General features: G+C 47.3%; 1 protein-coding gene across 1 annotated transcript; it reads right to left on the minus strand.

Annotated features, from left to right (window-relative positions):
• Nucleotides 1-12,018: 12,018 nt before the first annotated feature.
• Nucleotides 12,019-21,309, minus strand: MRPL46 (mitochondrial ribosomal protein L46). Its single transcript, XM_027520991.1, has 4 exons — nucleotides 21,059-21,309; nucleotides 19,567-19,753; nucleotides 18,422-18,595; nucleotides 12,019-12,413 (listed from the first exon to the last, which is right to left on the minus strand). Exons 1-4 carry the CDS (start codon nucleotides 21,278-21,280, stop codon nucleotides 12,163-12,165), a joined length of 834 nt encoding a protein of 277 aa, XP_027376792.1. The 5' UTR covers nucleotides 21,281-21,309; the 3' UTR covers nucleotides 12,019-12,162.
• Between the last annotated feature and the right edge of the window lie 23 nt (nucleotides 21,310-21,332).

Consider the following 21,332-nt stretch of genomic DNA (forward strand, 5'->3'; position numbering starts at 1 on the left):
AAAGAAATGTGATAGCATCTGCATTCCGAGCTGGTGAAGCAGGTCATATTGATTACATTTTTTAATCATTGAAGCAAACCATCTTTAACAGAGGTATATACTGTTGCCCCAGTTCAACCTCCAGATAGATGCAGGGCTCTGCCTTTGTCCTATAGCTGTGCTGGGGAGCACTGTGGGGATGGGGCTGCACAAGGTACCTGAGGGTGGTGGGCCAGGCATCACATCCACAAGCCAGGGTGACTCAGCTTACTGGCCCGACACCCCCAGGCTATAGACCTGTGATGCCAAATAATTTACCTACCGGTCTGGCACATCCTTGAGCAATCAGAACTGACACTGGCCAAATCACAGGAAAGGGTTCCCATAACTGCTTTAGTTAATGGACCGGTGGGAGCTCTGGGAGGATGGTAAGGGGAAGGCCAGGGTTGCTAGAGTGGTAGGAGGACTCTTGAGCCAGTGGCTATTTACCAACCAGTACGGAAAGTTTTAATATTTATTAAGCAGCCTGATCACACCATTAGTCCTGGACCAGAGCTGTGCCAGAACCAGTCTGCACCAACGCCTAAGAGTCAACGATGAGCACACCTCCCCAATCCTTTATTTAGTGGTACCACGGTGGTGGCTCAAAACCAGCCGGGTAGGAGGATTCACACCATGAAGTGAAAAAAGTGAGTGTTAGTCAGTCCTGTCCAACTCTTTGCGACCCCATGGACTGTAGCCCACCAGGCTCCTCTGTCCATGGGAGTCTCCAGGCAAGAATACTGAAGTGGGTTGTCATTTCCTCCTCCAGGGGATTTTCCTGACCCAGGGGTCAAACCCCAGTCCCCTGCATTGCAGGCAGATTCATTACCGCCTGAGCCGCCTGGGAAGCCTTATTTACACCACAGAAAGTGGCAAGCTCTACAAAGCAACACTCCTGCCCCACTGCCCACCACCTCCAAGGACCTGTCCACCAGCACACCACTGGCACAGACTAAGCATCAGCCACAACCTCACACTCGGGATGGCCTCTGGACTCAGGGACCCTTCTGTTTTATTATAATAAATGTATTATAGTAAACATACGCACTCATTTGATACTCACAGCTACCCCATAAGCTATGTCCTCTGTGTAACCCCATTCTGCAGACGAGGCACAGAGAGGTCGAATGACTCGCCCCAAACCACACAGACATCAGCGGGGCAGAGCTAAGTTCAGACTTGGCTATCTGGAGCCAGAGTCCAGCTGCCTCTCCCCTCCATGACACAGCCCTGCCTCTCTTCCTCCCTCAAAAGCTTCGGTGGACTCTGGGCCCATGAAAGTGTTAGTTGCTCAGCCATGTCTGACTCTGTGCGACCCCATGGACTGTATAGCCCTCCAGGTTCCTCTGTCCATGGGGATTCCCCAGACAAGAATACTGGAGTGGGTAGCCAGTCCCTTCTCCAAGTGGATCTTCCCGACCTAGGGATTGAACCCAGGTCTCCCACCCTGTGGACAGACTCTTTACCATCTGAGCCATAGGGGAAGCCATAGAAAGCAGAACCCAAATTACCAGCTACAGAAAACCTGACTTCCTATTCCTTGAAGGCAGGGCAGGCTAGGCTTCAGAAACACATTCTATCTCTCAAGCTATCTCCATTCTCATGGAGGATGGGAGATCTTTGCATCTAATCTTGATAAAAATCCTCCTCCCCTCAAACCCCCAGACCCAGAAATGTGCCTAATGAGGCCTTTGAAAATGCAAGGTTGAGTTTTCATTACATGAGCAGGTGGGCCGTCCATCTGTGGTAGTAACGGTAATGAATGGGTTCCCGCATCCCTCCTTGAGCTGCAGCTGCTGGGCCCTGCCTTCCTCTCTCTGGCACAGGGGGTAGAAACCCTACGAGGACCCTTGGAAAATCCTGGACTGGCCCCGGGCCCGACAAGCACATCCAGCCCTGGCCCAGGCCCACGCAGGGCCTGAAAAGACCTCAGGGAGGTCCTGGCCAGCAGTGCCAAGACCAGATGGCAGGGGAGATGACTATACTTTTATTTCCACATAGCCCATTAACATGGATGAGCCCGTGTCCCTTCGCATGCCTTATCCTGGAATCCCAGGGAAGCTGTGCAAAGAGTCCAGTTCTCCCACCTCCACAGGCCCCAGATACTGAGCAATCCCGGGTGAGGGATATAAGGGCCAGGGAGCCCTACCAGAGGAGAGGCCATCACCAGTGCCGTGGCAGCTCTTCAGAGCCTGGCATTTGAGAGCGGGAGGGGAGTTCCCTAGGCTTCTAGAAGTAACATATCTCACACTGGAGCCATGAAGACCCCACGTGGCGTCTGGGAAACAGCCTGGGGCTGGAAGTCTGGACTCCCTGGGTCTCCTGCCTGGGCCTCTGGCTCTATATGAGGCCTGAGATGAGAGGCTCTCCCTCTGGGCCTTGTTATCTGAATGTAAAGAGAGGCACTTCCCCGTGGCACTGCAGGAGACAGAAGAGATGCAGGCTCGATCCCTGAGTATGAAGATCCCCCGGAAGAGGGCATGGCAACCCACTCCAGTATTCTTGCCTGGAGAATCACATGGACAGAGGAGCCTGGCAGGGCTGCAAAGAGTCAGATTCGACTGAAGCAACTCAGCACGCACACGCACAAAGAGAGAAACCGAAGCATAGGTGATTTGAGGAGCTCGCTGGCTTCCTGTCTGCCACGTGTGACTCTGGGCAGCACTGCCTTCATGTCTCACGGACAGAACCATCACAACCACCCTGAGGCAGGTAATCACCCCATTAACTGTTTCCAGTACCCAGGGGTATCCTTACTGGCTCATGAGGACCCCGGTTGACATTCCAGCTCTGTGACTGGGTAGGTATATGACAAGGGCCTCACCACTCCACTTCCCTGGCTCCCGGTTACCTGTATCCATCAATGGGGGCCAGCTCCACAGCCCTGCTGTCCTGGGGCATGCTGTAAGGATCACATAAATGTAGGAAGCTGGACGGCAGGGAAATACAGCATGTCAGTCAGTTCAAAGTAAAACTGTATTAAATTGAATCATGTATGTGTGAAAATGCTTGGATGTTGTTATTACTTTATTTTTTCTTGGTTCTGTCTTTCCTTTCAAATTATACCTGTCCCGGGTACCCACACCCTCTTCGTGATTCTGTTTAATCCTACGAGCTCATTCTAATGTGTTAATGACTCCGCCTCACCCTGTCACTGCATATTCGCAGTGATCTTCGATGCTTCAACTCAATTTGTTATAGGCGGAGGACTACTCAGAGGAACTGGCATGCCGGGGAGGCTCTGGGGAGGAAGAACATGGGCTTTCTGACTCCAGGGGCATCGTGGCCGCTTGGGCTGGAGCAGCGTCCGGGGCTGTGTATGAATTTGTGTGTGGCGCCTCCCTGTGGACAACATAAGTACTGCCTGAGACCCACCCCGACCACCAGTCACCAACCCCTGGCAGCCTCCAGCCTTGTGAAGACAACTTCCCTAGGTTGCAGATGAGAAAATATACGTGGGTATGTATTAATGTTCAAGACTAAACCGTTCCTTAGACATTTTATAAACGGAAGTAAGTGATGGGTCATGGTCCCTCGTGATTCTATAAGCAGGATCCTGAGACAAATAACAGCTTGCCCAAGTCAGTTTCAGAACTAGGAATTTACATTCGAGGGCATTTCTCAGACCACAGGTGCACTCAAATCATGAGAGACAGACACTCCCATTCCACTCCGTTTATCTCAGGCATCGAGAGTCCCCTTGCTTCTGATACCACATCTGGCCCAGTGATGCAAAAATCATAAGGCTTCATGACAGCTTCCACGACTCAGCTGAAGGTCACTCACCCTCCACTCTCCAAATGGGCTCTGGCTGAGATGGCCTGGATCTCTATGAGGCTGTGCTAAATGTGGTCATCACAGTCTATCTAGAGAGGGCGGAAGGTGCCCCGAGCCACCTAGTTCAGGGGTCCAACAAGCTCCGCCCCAGAAAAGTCCTGGAACAGGAAGGGGCACTGCACCCATGCATCAACAAATACTGAAGCCCTACTCTGTACCAGGACACCATCCAACACAGACACGAGCACGGCTGGAGGCAAGTGTCGGTCAGGGATGAGACTGTTTTAAAGGGTGGAGCAGTGGCCAGGGTCCAGTTAGGGAAAAGTCACCCATGCCAGGTAGCTCAAAGAAGGAATTTAATACCAAGAGCTAGTTACAGAAGTGTCAGAAAGACTGGAAAACTAAAACGGGGGATGATGAAATGACGCAGAGGTTAGCAAGAGTAGAAGCTGCCACCACCCCTAGAGCTGGAGGGACAGAGGAAGGAGGTGGTGCTGTCAGGACCCTTGCCATCCTTAGGACCTGGAATCATGAAGAAGGCTGCTAGCAGGGGAGGGGACCACAGAGGGATGCTGGGAGAGCGACCCAAACAAAGGAGGGGAAAAGCCTAGCTTCTCCCTTCACCCTCCCACCTGTCACAGGTCAACTCTTATTGGCCAAACCCAGCTGGAATCCAGTGGCAAGAAGGCTTGGAAAATGTAATCTTCAGGGATCAGCATCCCCCCTCAACACACACACACACACCCACACACACACACACACACACACACACACACTGCAGAGCAGAGCAGGGGAAGGGAAGGGAATAAATCTGAGAGAAATAGGTAAATGACCTAAACAGTGAACAGCACGTGAGGTGAATCTTCAAGGGTCTGTGTGTGATGTGAATATGCAAGAATGCGCATGTGTATTCTGCTATCAGTTTCAAAGGCATGTGTGTGTGTGTGGAATGTGCGTGTGTGTGTTTCAGTGTGACTGTTCAAGGATACGTATGTATCAGATGGATTTCAGGGGGCTGAATAAATGGGTGATAGGAACAAGCATCCAAGGGTTTGTGTGTGATGTGAACATTCAAGGGTATGTGTTTATGTGACAAGAATATTTAAAGCTCTCAGGGTGTGTGTGTGTGTGTGTGTGTGTGTGTGTGTGTGTGTGCGCTGTGAATGTTCAAGGAGGTGGGTATGTGCTGTGCATGCTCAGAGCTGGGTGATGTGAATGTTCAGAGGTGTGAGACATGCAAGGTGTGTGTGAGACTGCTGAGGAGCGGGGCTGGGAGAGTGGAAAAGCAGAGATGTTCCCTATGGACATTATGGACATGGGAGAAGATGGGGCCATGTGTCTTTGCTGGGGACAGATGTGTAACTGAAACTCTTCATTCAAAATGAGTAAAAATGATGATGTTCAGAGAAGGCTGTATGTAAGAGGCGACTACAACAAACAAACTTTTTTACTATGTTTCCATCCAAATGAGTGTCACCTGCTTCAAAGTAGCAGTCTTAAAAAAATAAGTCTTCATTTTTTTAAAAAAGGAAAATGTTAAATTTGTGTTTTATTGATGCAGCCAAAGTGCAATGAAGTTTTGGGACCTGCCTTCAGTCAGTTTGTGTGCCACATGTAAAGTCTACACTCCTTACTATCATCGTCACTTATTCTTATTGGTTGAGGTTAGAATTATCCAACTCTAATCACTTAATCAGTCTCATCTCTGGCTTTACTTGGAACTTTTCCAAAATGCAAATCTCTCACCTTAAAAAAAGAAAAAATGCTTGTTGATATATGGCAGAAACTAACACAATACTGTAAAGCAATTATCCCTCAATTAAAAATAAAAAAATGTTTTTAAATGCTAATGTGTCACCTTTGAGGTCAAGCCTCCTCTGGGTATGTTGGTTATTTGGGTATAAGCATCACTGCGTGATAATGAGCTGCTGCAGATGGGAGTGTACTGGGAGCTTCAAAAAGGAACTAGGAACCAAATGAATACCATACAATCACATCATATGTACATCTGACTTTTATGAATTCAAACTATTATACTGGGGCTTTTTTTTAAACCTTTTGGCTACACCATGCAGCATGTGGAATCTTAGTTCCCCAACCAGGGATGGAACCTGTGCCCCCTGCAGTGGAAGCATGGAGTCTTAACTGCTGGATCACCAGGGAAGTCCCCTATACTGAACCTTTTAAAGAGGGGACCAATAATCTGTCAATAGCACAGGCATTTCCACCCACGATTGATGAGCTTACTGCTCCCAGGGCTCCCTCCCCGCAGCGAGCCTTCGACGGGTGAGGCAACTCCATCTTGGGTCCTGAAGGCCTATTTATGTGTGAGCATCTCATAACTATGTGTGAGCAACTCATAACATTTCCTCATCCTCTCCCAAACTGCCCCAATTCAGGCCTTTCCTGGTGGGGGGAACAGACCTGTAGTCAATTGCTCCTCAGTGACAGGAATGGGAACCCTAGCGATTTATACAATAGAGACCTAAAGCCAAGCCAACCGGTTCATCTTGTGCTCAACCAGATAAATCATGATGGGTTCCATCACTGGGGAAACACTGGCCATGCTGGATTCCCCCGACAGACCATGTCAGTCATATATGTGATACCTTTCTAAGGGACAGTTCAACAGTAACTTTAATTGTGTATGATTGTGACTTGTGCACTTGGCTTTCTTTTGTTGTTTTGTTGGCCACCCCATACGGCTTGTGGGATCTTAGTTCCCCAACCAGGGATTAAACTGGGGACCAAGGCCATGAAAGCACAGAGTCCTAACCACTGGACCACCAGGGAATTCCCTAGGCACTGACTTTGGAATTCAACCCCCAGGTCAGATGCAGCTTCACTGTAGTAAGAGACCATGGAACTCATTTTCCTGCCTTCGGACAAAACAACTCAAACTGTCTGGGACAGTTAAGGAGGTCAAACACTAAAATAATTTCCACATGCAGCCCCACAGAATTTCCTTCAGGCCTCAGAAGGCAGGAGCTCCCTTCCGCTCTTCCCTCCCCAGCTCACTCCTTCTTATCCTTCTGGCCTCAGCTTAGCCAAGTCTGTCAGCCCAGAGGCATTCTCCGAGCCCCTGACCAGGCTGAGTGAGTGCCCAGCACATGCATGTCCTTCTGTGACACGACACCCTTTGCTGGTTGATGGGTCTGTCCCCTGCCCCCAACCTCAGCCCTAAACCATCAAGAGGACACAATGGCCAGGAGGCTTTTGATCACCATTTTATCCCCAGTGCTTGGCAGTCAAGCCACCTCCTCCACACACATTTGTTGAATGAGGACTGGAATGTCTCAGGAATTCATTTGAATGTTTAGTAATCCTAAATGTCAAGGAACTCTTCCCATGTTGTAATTTCCCAAAGACTCCCTCGCTGCATTCCGAGCTTATTGCTTCTAACTCAAAGGAGACTGGTTGACTTCCCCTGCATAATTAACACACGCACTCGAGGACCATGACTCTCGTCCTTCTCTTCTCCAAGCTCAGTAACTTCAATCTCTTCAGTCTCATCGTTCTCCCCTCCAAATCCTCTTCACGTTCTCCCAAACTTCTCCCAAAGCTCTGGCCTTTCCAGGGGCCTGGGGGTCTGCAGTAGGTTGCCCCTTGGGGACAGGTGTGGGAATTCTGACCCAGAGGTAATCATCCAGGTAACACGGGCAGCAGTGGGCTTTAGAATCTCAAAGTTCTGGGTTCAACGGCTCCACCACACACTGGCACGGAGACCCTCACAGACTTCCTTCACCTTCCCGGGCTTGTCTGCTGATCAAAACACAAGAGAAGCTGCCAGGCAGGGATGCTGTGAGATCAGGCGAGGCAGAGTATGTGAACACACCCCATCTGCCCTGGCCAGTGCATGTCTCACCCCAGGGGACAGGGCGCCGGGGCCTCTCCAAGGCCAGAACTGGTCAGGCTGTGGGGAACAAAGCGGTTGTCAGGCGAATCCTGCCACCTTGTGGAGCCCATGCGCTTGAGAGCCCACCCCACCCTGCTGAAGCCCTGCCTCACCCCTCTGCCTCCAGCCAGCTTATTCCGGGGTGTTCCCTCTCCTCCTCTCAGCCCTGCTACCCCAAGGCTTCCCAACACATCTTCCCAAACCCCCAGCCCCAGGGTGTTCTCAACTTTACCAGTCCTGTCGTCCTCAAAACGTCCTCTTCTAACACTATTAGAACCATTTTCTCCCTCCTGGACCAAAACAGAGCCTGGTGGGGGGTGGTCCTGTCCCCTATCTCTGTCCCTTCATTAGCCACTTAGCAGCTATATGAGACCCAGACATCTGATTTTTTCAGTGATCAATGGTGCGTCTGTGATGCCAAATCCTCTAAATAGAACATGTTGCTGGCTCCTCTGGCCCATCGAGGATGGTTTGGGGCAGGGGGTGTGTGTGCACATGTGGTTTGGGGCAGGGGTGTGTGTGTGTGTGCTTTGGGGCAGGGGTGTGTGTGCGTGTGTGAGTACACACGCACCTGTTCCTTGCTCTGGGCTAGTGATGTCCTCCTTGGCCATCCCCTCCCGACTCACAGGGGACCTCCCAGGGCCAGCCTCTCAGCTGCAGCAGTGTCTCACTGTCTGGACCCTTCACAGAGGCACCTATTCTGGATACTTCTGCAATCAAGGACAAGACCAGTTTCCTCCTTCATGTCCTGTAGTCTTATGCACTGACATTCCAAGGCAGGTGGGTGGTGACTGCTGGCCTGGAATGACTGGTTACAATCCAGGCTTCTGGGAAATAAAGCAGAAGACACTAGGGGACTGAGGCTGCCTCAAGATTTCAGGCAAACAGGCTTTTACATGCTGCGAGTGCTTGCAGCTTGATGATCTATAAGTTCTTTTTTTCTGATTTACTTACTTGGTTGCACTGGGTCTTAGTTGCAACATATGTGATCCTGTGGCATGTGGGATCTAGTTCCCTGACCAGGAATCGAACCTGGGGCCCCCTGCATCGGGAGCAGAGCCTCAGTCACTGGAGCACCAGGGAAATTCCTGTGAGTTCTTAATAACTGGGTTGCTGGCCCTTCTGCTGTGCTCCTCTTCCCCCTGCTGGGGTGATGGAAAGGGTCAGCCCGTCCATTCTGGTTTTAGCGCCCCATAGGAATGGGCCTAACAGTGGCTCTGGATTTCCTGGTCCACGGTGGGAAACAGGCCTGTCCAGATGCATGCGTATGTGGGACTGACCTGCCATTCATCCACTCTGAGATGGGCTGATGGAATCCATCAATGTCCAAACACCCATGTCCCTCTCCAAATAGGTAAGAAATGCTTGGCTGTCACACGTATAACTTGGAAAAGGTGAGGACAGGAGTTGTAAAAGCTAAAGACCACACAGTTGAACTCTGGAGATTTCAGGCACCTAACTATGTCGGAAGACAGGAACCATTTACTGAGTGTTTATAACAAGCCATGCATGGTGCTAAGTGCTTTCACATAAATTAACACATTACCTGAGAAATAGTATCATCTTCATTTTAACAGATGACAAAAATTAAGACAGGTTAAGAACTAGTTTTGTACACAGATCTGGGTTCAAATGACTAGTGAGTAACCCTAAGCAAGTTGACTAACCTCTCTGGAGCCTATCCTCTCATCTGTCAACTGGGAGTAACAGTTGCCTGCCCTGCGCGTTGCAGGTGCCAGCTCGTCTGGTTTCCGGCACTCAGGGGTCATTCCACTGTTGTTAAACAGTGACAGTACTTGTAATTCGCCTAAGGTCATACAACAAATTCAAAACTGGATTTTCTGACTTCCAAGTTCAGTGCTCATGAGGGAAAAAGCTGATTCACTTAAATATGTCCTGAGTATGGCCTTGAAGCAGGTTCTGCCCTAGGATCTGGAAGACCAGTTAGGCTGGGAGCCAGACCATGGCCCTACGAAGTGTGATGCGTAGATACACGTTCAAGGTGCAGAAGCGGCCCAGCAGGAGGTGGCTCTTGCGGCTACATCACCAGGAAAACAAGTTGACAAAAGTGGTGGTATTTTTTCTGTAGCCCCCGCAAAGGGGGAGAAACAGAAGTGACTGGAAATCATTGGGGAAGAAGATGACCAGGTGGGGCTAAACTTCTAGAGAGGTCTTCTAGTGAGGTGGTCTGTTTTACATGTTACACACACCCACACCCCCACCCCCACCCCCACACCCACTGAGGTGGTCTGTTTTACATGGTATACACACACACACACACACACACACACACACACACACAGTGGCATTTCTCTACTCAGAGCATACAAGCACACCTCAACTTGCAACTCCTAACACCCATATCACACACAGTATTCTTTCCTCCTCTCACTGATTTCCAAAATACAGAGAACATGTATTTTACTTTGTTCCCTGGTCATCTCCCCCGCAAGAACATGCCAGAAAGTTTCTCGGTTATGTCTGGCAGGCAATGGAAGATGCAGGCTGGCACTCAGCATATCTGGTCATTTCTACCAATAATATAGTGTCAAAAACATTTGCATTCTGCAAAATCACACTCCCAAAATAGCAGGACTCGTGAGCTAAGGAGGCTGGGGAAGACCACACAAAATCTATAGAATTTTGTAGCCAGGGTGCTAACAAACCAGAATCGAGTCCCACACCACACTAACACCATTAAAGCCCCACTGCCATGTGCATTGGGCCCCTGCAGCCTCAAATCCTGACATTTCTTTCTTCTTCCCGAGACATACAGCAGCTTCTTTGGGATGGGGGGAGAGGGGGTGGGGAGGGTCCCAGCAGAAACTAGTTCCATCAAAATCAAAAATGTGACCCAGGATGGGGCCTTCGTCATCAACTGCATAAAACAAAGCAGGGTTGGGGGTGGAGGGGGAGGGTCTTCCTTCCCACCTAGTTTCCCCCAGATAGTCTAACAGAGTAGGAAAGCTCGTGGTATGTCTTGAAGCTACTAGACACTCCTTGTGATAAAGGAAGGCACTTCTATAAAATTCTTAGCTTTTGTCTTAAGGTATTCCACCCTGACCCTGATCACTTCAAAATACTGGGGAAAACCTCACAGGAACCGACCTATAATTTCAGGTTGACATGACACAGTTTCTCCCCTTACCAATTTTACAGATGCTGTTTCCCTTTAAAGAAACAACTCTGTAACAAAACAGCCCATCTTATGAATGGCCATTAAGATTGTGGGATCAACTTGAAAGCGTGGGATTTTTTTCCCCACACCAAGCAATTCTCAGACACCAGCTAGATGTCCAACAATTCAACTCAATTCTGACCCTATCTACCTGAAGAAAGCGGTGGATCCCACAGGCTAAGGGCTTCCATCCTACCAGACCCCTTCTCTCCCTCTTAGGTGTCAGCTGCACCTAAGCACTTGGACTTCCAAGTGCTCATGTGTGCTTCTGACCCACTGGGTATAAACCAGAGGCTCCCAGGATCCCTCTTGTGTGCAGACTGCTAGAGGCCAGTCTGTTTAACCCAGAATGCCTTCTGAGAGGAAACCAGGAAGTCTAATAGGATCCAGGACTGCAGTCTTGTTCCTGGGACCACTATTCTGGGCAGAAACAAGCACGCTTAAGACCCTCCCTCCCCTCCTCTCATTTAGCAAATGTTCACTGAGTGCCCTCCATGTGCCAGGCACCAGGCCCAGTGGGGACCCAGGCAACATGGCGAGGGGTCCAGAGCCCCAGCCAAGAGGCAGGGGATAGGCAGTCTCCTCCTGCACCATCAGTGACCTGCAGCAACTCTCAGCCAGTCACACCTGACCAGGACTCCCACCCCCAAGATGGCAGGTAACAGGCTGACCCTGCTCACTTCACATGACTGTTTCAAAATATATAAGCAGCAATTCTATTGCTTAAATAGAAAATGCCGTTAAAAAAAAAATGAAAAGAGGAAGGAAGGGAGGGGAGGGGGAAGGAAGCAAAGCAAACAGAAAACAAGGAAGGAATCGTTTCCTCGGCTAAATTGATACATTTTCATATCAAGTAGGAAGAGAAATACAAAACAGAAAATGACTAAGAAACTACAGAGCACGAGGTGTTGTTTTTTTTTTCTTGGACCTAGAGGCTTTCACAGAAGCTCAAGGTTTTTAGAAAGTTGATTCACTTCCTTCTGCTCTTTCTTCCTGGGCGCACGAAGCCAGCTGATTCACTACGAAGCAATGCAATACTACTTAATCACGAGCTCGGGAGAAAAAGGATAAAACACCCTAAGAGATGGCTCTCTCTTCACAAGGAGAAGACAACAGTCCTCAAAGGATAAATCAACTGAGACCCACACAATGGTAAACCCATTTATTTCTCAGAACTTAGTTTGCCGCTTGATATTCCCGTAGAGATGGGAACACCACACCACGTCCTTGAGGCCCAACCGCAGACCTGTCCAAGCACTGTCCACAGGCAGCTCAGTCCATCAGAGGTTCGTCAGAGGTCCAAGAGAAACCTCCTAACCTGGGCCAGGTATTTTGGCTTCAAATAGTCACCCAGTTCCTCCTTGCTGGCCCACACGTGACGGCCCTTCTCCACGGCCGGGGAAAAGTCTCCGGTTAGCAGCAGGGCTTTGAAGAAGAAGATCTTGGCCCCGAGGCTGCCCTCCGCCCGCACTGCCTGGGGGAACTTGAACTTGTAATGGCCGCAGGGCGCATTTCCCAGGAACTTGGCTTCCAGGTTGTTTTCTGAGGAGGAGGGGAGCGGGGAACAGAAGTAGAAGATGAGGACACACCCACCTGTTTACCCTAGTGCCTGAAAGCATTGGGGGGTCTCTGTGAGAGCTGCTTCTGGCCTGAGGGGAACGCCGTCCCGAGGATGAGGACTAGGGTCGGTCCTGAAGACCCTCATCTCCTTTCAAGCCAAAAGCTCCTGGCCCGTGGGTTCCAGATTCTCTGGGTGCATTCCTCATGCCAAGCTACTGCTCTCAGACTGAAGTCCACAAGGCAACCTAAACAGCCCTACCTGGGAGTCAGAGCACTGAGCTTCTAGACTCAGCCTGGTCACCAGCTGTTGACGAAGGACTGAGACACTTGTATCTGTAAAGCAAAGTTCATCAGCCCTTTTAAAGGGAATATCATGGAAAGTATGGAAAGGTCCCAATTTGACTGCTGCAAGGTGAAAACCGAAGTTAAAAGGCAAAGACAGATGGAGCATCTCTGCAATCTATAACAATAGGTTAATAACACCAACACAGCATTTCAAAGGACAAGGAAATAATGGATCAATTACTAAATGGAACCGGGAGAATGGGCTAGCGAAGAAATAAAACTGGATCACAACCTCACTCCTCATATCCAAACTGACACCCTACAGATCAAAGATCTAACACAAAGTTAAAATTTTCACAAAAGGTTTGTTCATTTTTGAGTGATGGTTTCATGGATGTTTAATATTTTCTGAGTTTTTCTGTATTTTAAAATTCTTCACTAAAGAAAAAAGAAACCATAAGAGTACTATTAAAAAAAAAATGTGGGATACTTTCTGTATCATTTTTGAGAGGGGAAGTGCTAACCAAGACACAAAATGCAAAAAAGAATAGGCATATTTATTTACATAAAAGTTAAAATCCTTCTGCATAGAAAAATGAAGCATAAAAAAGTCACAGACATAATGACAAACTAGGAAAAATATTTTCGACACACTGAACAAAGGAGCATCTTAAGATAAAGTGTTAAATAGGACTTAGAAATCAGTGAGGAGAAAGCCAACAACTCTGAGAGAAAAACGAACCAAGCATGTGAACAACAAGTTCCCATGAAGATAAATTATCAATGAACTATAAACTCATAAAGACGCTCAACTCATTAATAACTCAATAAATACAAACTAAAACAACAAAGACATACCATTACTATTTAAGTTCAAAAACTTTGAGCAGTACACTGCTCGTCAAGGATAAAGGCAAACTGGGTTCTCTCAAATGTACGTGGTATATAATTAGCATAACTGCTCTACTTGGCAGGAGATATCAATTTTAATAATACAAACCCTTTGATCTAACAATTCTGCTTCTAGAATTTCACCCTCCTCAATATATTTATTTGCCCATGTGAGCAAAGGAGTGTACACAGATGTTCACTGAAGCTTTTTTTTAATAAAAGTGACAGACTGCTTAAACAAACTGCAGTACATACAAATATGAAACATTACACTGGTGTTAAAAGTATAAGATATGTCTTCACTTGCTGATACAGAGATATGCTTAAAAGCTGTGTATAAGAAAAGGAAGGTACGTAACCATGTGTATATACATATATGTACATGTTTAAGTACATGTTAAGCCCATTTCATGGAAAAAAGGAACAGATGAAAAAAGTATGTGCTTGCAATTGCTAAAAGGATACACAAAAAAACTATTCATGGCGGTTGCCTCTAAGACGGGAAAATTACCTATTACTCTTACAGTTTTACATTTACCAGACACTGTGATACGTTTTCACCATATACAATGAATGGCTTTTGCCAATATTAAAAACAGTAACAACACTATCAGCATTAGATGAGGAATCCACGTATGATGTGAGCTCACCTACAATATAAAATGTCAGCAGTGGGGATCTATGGGTGGTGGAATTACACTGGCGTGATTCTTTACACGTTTCTGAATTTTCCACTTAAGTCAATGGATACATATTACTGTTCTATGACCTGGGGAAATGGATTAAATTAAATCAGAAAGGGGGAAAAAGATGGTTCATTATAAACATGAGCAAAGAATCTAAATAAGCGGTTCACGAAAAAAGAAGAACCAATAGCCACGTGAAAAATATGCAGAGATGGCCACTCTAACCAGTAGCCACTAACCCAAATAAACACATTACCTAACAAAAAAGAAAGGAGACCGCTAATCTAAAGATCTTTTTTTTTACTGACTGGACAGTGAAAAATTTTTAAAGTATGTTCTGCAGGGCACTTTGGTGGTACCTTAGCAAAATCTTAGATGTGTCCATCCTTGACCATGAATTTCACTTCTAGGAATACCATCTTGCAGAAATACCCAGGAAGTATGCCAAACAGAGGGAAAGGAACAGACTCTGACTTTTTTGTACTTATAAGCTGCCCGAGCTTTCCTTTGTCATTTTAATTATTTCATATTATTTATGATTTTAATGAATTTGAAATAAATCAACCTATTTCATTTTCTATGCACCTATAAGAAACCACTATATCTTTTCACTCTTCGTTATGGCAACAGGAATGTTCAAGGGAGGAAAGTGTGGTACCAAGAGGAGGGGAGCCCCTTTCCATGTGGTGCCCAGCAGGCGAAACTGAGCACTGTGAGTGAGCAGAAGAAAGCTGAGGATCTGAGCTCAACGATCCTGGGAAGAAACCCAGCCACCAACTTTTGCGTGATGGCTGAGGAAGCCTGGAGTGTAGCAAAGGGCCCTCCTGTTTTCCCATTTCATTCCACCATCTCACTCCCTCTCCTGCGGCCATACAGGCTGCTGGCGGGACAGGATCAAGGGGGCCACACAGAGGCTGCTTATGTCTCATTAGCAGTACTCACGCTGGTGGCAGAGCCAGAACAGTAGTTGTGTGCTTACACTACCATATCATTTACTCATTAAACACTCAGCATTGGAAGAAAAGCTATGACAAACCTCGACAGCATATAAAAAAGGAGAGACATCACTTTGCCAACAAAGATCCATCTAGTCAAAGCCATGGTTTTTCCAGTAGTCATGGACGGATGTGAGAGCTGGACCAGAAAGAAGGCTAAGCGCCAAAGAATTGATGCTTTTGAACTGTGGTGTTGGAGAAGACTCTTGAAGAGTCCCTTGGACTTCAAGGAGATCAAATCAGTCAATCCTAAAGGAAATCAACCCTGAATATTCTTTGGAAGGACTGATGCTGAAGCTGAAGCTTCAATACTTTGGTCACCTGATGCAAAGAGCCGATTCACTGGAAAAAATCCTGATGCTGGCAAAGACTGAGGGCAAGAGGAAAAGGAGGCCACAGAGGATGAGATGGTTGGATGGGCCTACGGCCATACCACCCTAACACGCCCAATCTCGTCTGATCTCGGAAGCATTTGGATGGGAGATGGTTGGATGGTATCACCAACTCAGTGGACATGAGTTTGAACAAACTCCGGGAGATGGTGAAGGACAGGGAAGCCTGGTGTACTGCAGTCCATGGAGTTGCAAAGAGTCAGACATGACTTAGCAAACGAACAACAGCAAACATTCAGCAAGTGCCTGCTCTGTGCCGGGTACTCTGCTGAGAACCAGGATGATGGAAAGGACAAAATCCTATCCGTATTTTCAGAATGCTAGCTGAGAAGAAATCGTCTGTTAATCAACAATTAAACAGCAATGGAATGAAGAGCATCTTCTTCCCTAGGACATAAGCCCCCAGGAGGCCCAGGTAGCGTCCTGTAGATCACTGTGACACCACTGCCTGGACAGTGACCAGCAACAAGTAGGCACAGAGAGAGTGTCTGCTGTATAACCTGAGTAAGGGCACTCTGTGAGTGTTACAGCAGCCTAGAGGGAGGAGTCGAGCTCTCTACCCAGAAGCTTTCACCACGGAAGGCAGAAGGGACGAGCTGAGTTTTTAAAACCGAGCAGTCAGACTAGGTAGAACCAAAGCTTTGTCTTGGACAGGCAGGCCCCAAAGCCGGGACACAAGAAATACCACATTATTCAAAAGCCTTGCTAGGTTTGAACTTAGAACATACATGAATGAGCAGCAAGACGGAAGACTGATGAGCTTGGGACCAGAGCAAAAAGTATGCGTAGGCCGTGCTCAGAATTCTGCTTTTATGGGAAACCTTTTAAGATTTCGAGCAGAGAAGTGACAAGGTATTTGTGTTTAAGAAGGCTTGTTCTGGCGGCACTGAAAACGACAACACAGAAGCAAGAACGGGGCTTGTGTGGTGTCTGCCTCAGTACTCCAGGGTGGCGGCTCTCAACCAGAGATCCACACCCCAGGTAATTTCCAGCAGTATTCAGTCATTTTTGGTTGTTACACTAGGGACAACCAAAGTGATGTTACTACAATCAAGCAGATAGAGGCCAGAGATGTTGCAGTAAATAACCTAGACAGAACCACAGAAGCCCCCACAAAGAATGATCCTGCCCCAAATTTCCAGAGTGCCAAGGCAAGGCTCAGAAACCCTGATCTAGTGGGAAGTGAAACGACTCCCTGAAGAGCTGCAGGCACAAAGACGGGACTATTTAGAACAGACCAGGTAGAACTCAGGAACTTAGCGGATGCCGGAATGAGGTCACAGATAACTCTGAGGTGTCTAGTTGGGTGAATGCGTCAAGTGGTGCTGCCAACAAGCAAGGCCACAGGGACAAAAAGAGAAGCAGGCTGAGGCTGGCAGGAGCATCAGTTCTGAATGGACTACATTTTAAAACCTCCACGGGGCAAGGAACAGCACAGGGATAGCACCTTCAACCTCTGTCCCCGAAGCGTGTTTCTGCAGGCCCCTAGATGTGTGAACTGTCCCCCACGCTGATGCTTTACGTTAAGCAAATGAACCTCTTTCAGAGAAAGTCTGGGCGTTTCTTGGTTGGCTTTCTCTGTGCTGGGCCCTGGGACAGAATCTAAATCACAGGTCTGTTAGGGACAACCCATATTGTCAAATGCTGAGCAATATGGAGTAAAAGATAATTACCAACCAAGGGATCTTCCTCAAAATGATACCAGATGGCCAAGGAATGAAAAATCTCATTTTTCAGTGAGACACCCAAAATTCAAAGTCAATTTGAGAAGGCAGTGGGTCCCCTAAAATCAGGTTCTGCAACACTTGTTTAGGATCTGAACTATGAGATGAGGAGAGAACTGAGTACGACAGACCATGCTCTAGATGTGACAGAATTAAAGAAATTCCACGTCCTCTAAATCCTTAGCACAAAAACGCTGCCTTAATAGGGGCGAGGGGAAAGGAGTGACTGTGTAAAACAGATCAGGAAAAGATTCACACTATGTGGAGGCACACACACACAAAATCCACTTCCTCAAGAATCCATAATTATAAGAATCAAAAATGTAGGAAAGGAGAAAACCATATAACTAATCCTAATCAATTTTGTGACAGGAAATCACGAACAATGAGAAATGACACTTTGAGTGCCATAAAAACTGAAGCACATTTTACTGTAAGTGTTGATCACCAGACCCCGCTGGAACAAATAGCTTCACTGGTGCTCCGAGTGGAAGGGCAGAAATGCCACTGAAGGGAAGGCGAGTAGAACCTATTAAAGCAACAGGATCTCTCATAGCTATGATGACAAAATATTTTATGATACTGGGCCCCAAAGAAGATCGGGGCCACTTAAGCCAGAAAAAGTACTACAATCACCTATTTTTATAGATTGAAAAATTTTAAAGAATGCAAAACTGGAAACTGAGAGGTGAATGTTTTGTACTTTCTTGGGAAGACAGCTTTAGTGAGCAGAGGCTGAAACTCTCCATCCTTCAGGTAGGCTCCTCTGTCCATGGGATTCTTCAGGCAAGAATACTGGAGTGGGTTGCCATTCCCTTCTCCAAGGGATCTTCCCAACCCAGTAATCGAAGCCCAGGTCTCCTGAATTACAGGCAGAGTCTTTATCGCAAAGCCACCTGGGAAGCCCAAGTTTCCACTAGCCTACTATTAAAAGCCAGGCCCACAGTCAGCCTGCAAATCCTGAGGCTGAGTCTGGAGTGTGTCTTGCGGGATTTAGCAGTGAGGCAGAGGGCTCACCTGAGAGTGTGGCCAGGGTTCGTTCAGCTGTTTGGCGGAGGGTCTCCCCGGGTTGCCACTCGGCCTGGGGCAGCATCCAAACATCTTGGTCTCCAAGCTTGTCTTTGACCAGTAGAATAAGGTTCCTGTCAAGCTTCCGGTGCAGTGAGCTTCGGTCATTCTTTACGTCAGCGTCTGTATAGAAGAGATGGGGAGGGTCACAGGAGACAGGAGGAGCATGTTCTGCCAGAACCAAGAAGATTAGGGCTTTAGGATCCTCCTTTAAGGCAGGGCCACAATCTTTGCCCTCAAAGAACTTATAATCAAATTAGAACCCTGACCACATCTCTCTAACTCTGACCTCTCTCAGGATAGAGTCCCATAATCTTGAGGAAACTAAAATTTAACAAGAAGAAACCCAAAGCTGCACTCCTCCTTTGAAGAGCAGAACACAAAATACCTTTGAGCCTTTGGAAAAGAAGCAATTCCCAGACACTACTAATTCTTTGGTTTTGACACTATTACTGACTTAACCAGGCTCTACTTCAGTTTTCACTGTGAAACAAGAATAAGAGAACTTAACCCCCTGCTTTGGGAGGGATTCCAGATAAAACACAGGAAACGAGTGGGAAAGGCTTAACTTCCCCTACTCTCAGTCCCAAACTAGGAGTTAAATCCAGATAACATTCCTGAGGCTTAACTGAGACCCAGCTGTCCCAACACCCATGTGTACTCAGTCACTCAGTCGTGTCTGACTCTAGGCCACCCCAAGGACTGTAGGCCACCAGGCTCTTCTGTCCAAGGAGTTTTCCAGGCAGGAATACTGAAGTGGGTTGCCATTTTCTTCTCCAGGGGATCTTCTGAACCCAGGGATCAAACCCACCTCTCCTGCAGCTCCTGCACTGGCAAGCAGATTCTTTACCACCGAGCCACCTGGAGAGGTCCCTCAATAACCATACATCCTACTCAAAAATAACACAGACTTTTAAAATATTATATTAGGATGGATGTGAAGAACTGTGAAAAGAATTGTTCTCCCATGTTAAAAAGTTTTATCATTTGAAATTATTATTTAAAACACAAAGCAGAGAATAAGCAATTATTCTTTATTTGCAAATCAGAATATCCACTCTCCTACCTCTAACTGGCCTGAAGAGACCACAAACCTGTTATTCGAGCTCCAGGTTTGAACTGCAGGAATTTCTGCTCCCACATGTCTTCCAAGTCCTGCACCAGCAATATATTCTTCTCGTCTTTTTCTTCATAAAGGTCACTTTTTTTCTTTTCCAGTTGCTCAGCTTCATCCAAGGCACGAAGTTCATGGTCTGAATACAGGCTTCTCTCTATCTCCATCTGGGAAAATTAAAAGAGCAAAAATCTACCCCAAACTGGGAAAATTAAAAGAAAAGAAAAACAATAAAACACAGTTACAGTGCACTTGACAGATTCAGAAGTTTACCCCCAACATAACCAGACACATGATCAGAACACCACAAAGAAAACAGAGGAAAACTGCCCTGTGGGCTTGAGCTGCATTTCCTGAAATATTAAAATGCGTTCAAACATCAAGACTGCCACAACCAAGAGAGGACTAGGACTGGCAGTGCCTGCCCACTCACCACCCTCCAGTCATGCCAGTCTCTGCCCAGAATCTCACTCTCCATGGACTATCCTGCCTCAGGCATTTTACAGATGCTATTCCTTCTTTCTAGAATGTTTTCCCTCATGCTCTCCTGGGAGATTCCTACTCATCCTTCAGATCTCAATTTAAATATCACTTATTTTAAAAGATATTCCTTAACACCTTCCATTAAAATCAAATTAACATCCCTGTTAAACAGTATTACAGTACCCTGTGTTTTCCTTTATTACACTCACCAGAGACTGCAATTCCATAACCATGTGGTTATTTGGTTATTGATTGACAGCCCCCTTCACCAAACTGAATCCCTCTAAGAACCAGGGTTATGTCTGTCTTATTCACCACCACATCCCTACAACCTAGCACAGTGTCTGCACAAAGTTTAAAAGGTGATGTTTAAACGTTTGCAGAGTAAGTTAACAAGCCAAATAAAAGGCACAGAAAGGAAGCTTGTATCTCTCAGTAGCTAAGACAAAAACGCCTCAGGTTCTAGGTAGACATAGTATCTTTAATCACTACCTGTGGGGATTTAGGACCTTCGTTGCCAATACACCGTTTTTGTCCATGTTTCTTCACCTGCCCCTCACATAAACAGACTCTATCACAGACATCTTACGGATGTGCCCTTTGCCTTTTCTTTACGCTCATCACATGACAAAGCCATTTTCCTCTCCAAACTGTCAACCACCTATGATGGGGACTGAATCCGTCTACTTCACCATCGCACCCCTATGTGTCGGAAAAAAAGAAGAGCCTCTCCAGAGAGCTGCCGAAGGTAACGACAGAGAAGATCAATGAAAACGACGTGCCTCTTACTGAACGCGTACAACGTACCGCAGGAACCCAGAAGGTACGTACCATTTTGCAGGAAAGCATACCGAAGCTCAGAGAAGTGAAGTGACTTGCCCAAAGTCACACAAGCTAATCAGTGGTGGGGCCAGGATTAAACCCAAGCCAGCGTACCTCTACTGCGTCCCCAAATGCACCTAGAAGCCACAACCCGCACCTCAACCCACCTGCTGTAGCAGGGCTGCCATCTCTTCCTGCATCGGGGTCAACTGCTTCGAGACCAGCGGTGGCCGCTGCAGGCACAGCGCACCCAACAGGCGCCATGGAGATGCGCTATTCGACGGTGCAGCCGCAAGGGTCAAGCTACGAGAACCCAGACTCCAGGGGCTCTCGAACCGCCGCCAGCACCTCGCCAGCCCTAACACAGTGCGCCTTGTGGGCGCCGCCATCTTTCAAACTTCCCACAACGCTCCGCGGTTCCCGGCGCGGTCCTGGGCCAAT

The sequence above is a fragment of the Bos indicus x Bos taurus genome, chromosome 21, assembly GCF_003369695.1.
Source record: "Bos indicus x Bos taurus breed Angus x Brahman F1 hybrid chromosome 21, Bos_hybrid_MaternalHap_v2.0, whole genome shotgun sequence".
NCBI lineage: Eukaryota > Metazoa > Chordata > Mammalia > Artiodactyla > Bovidae > Bos > Bos indicus x Bos taurus.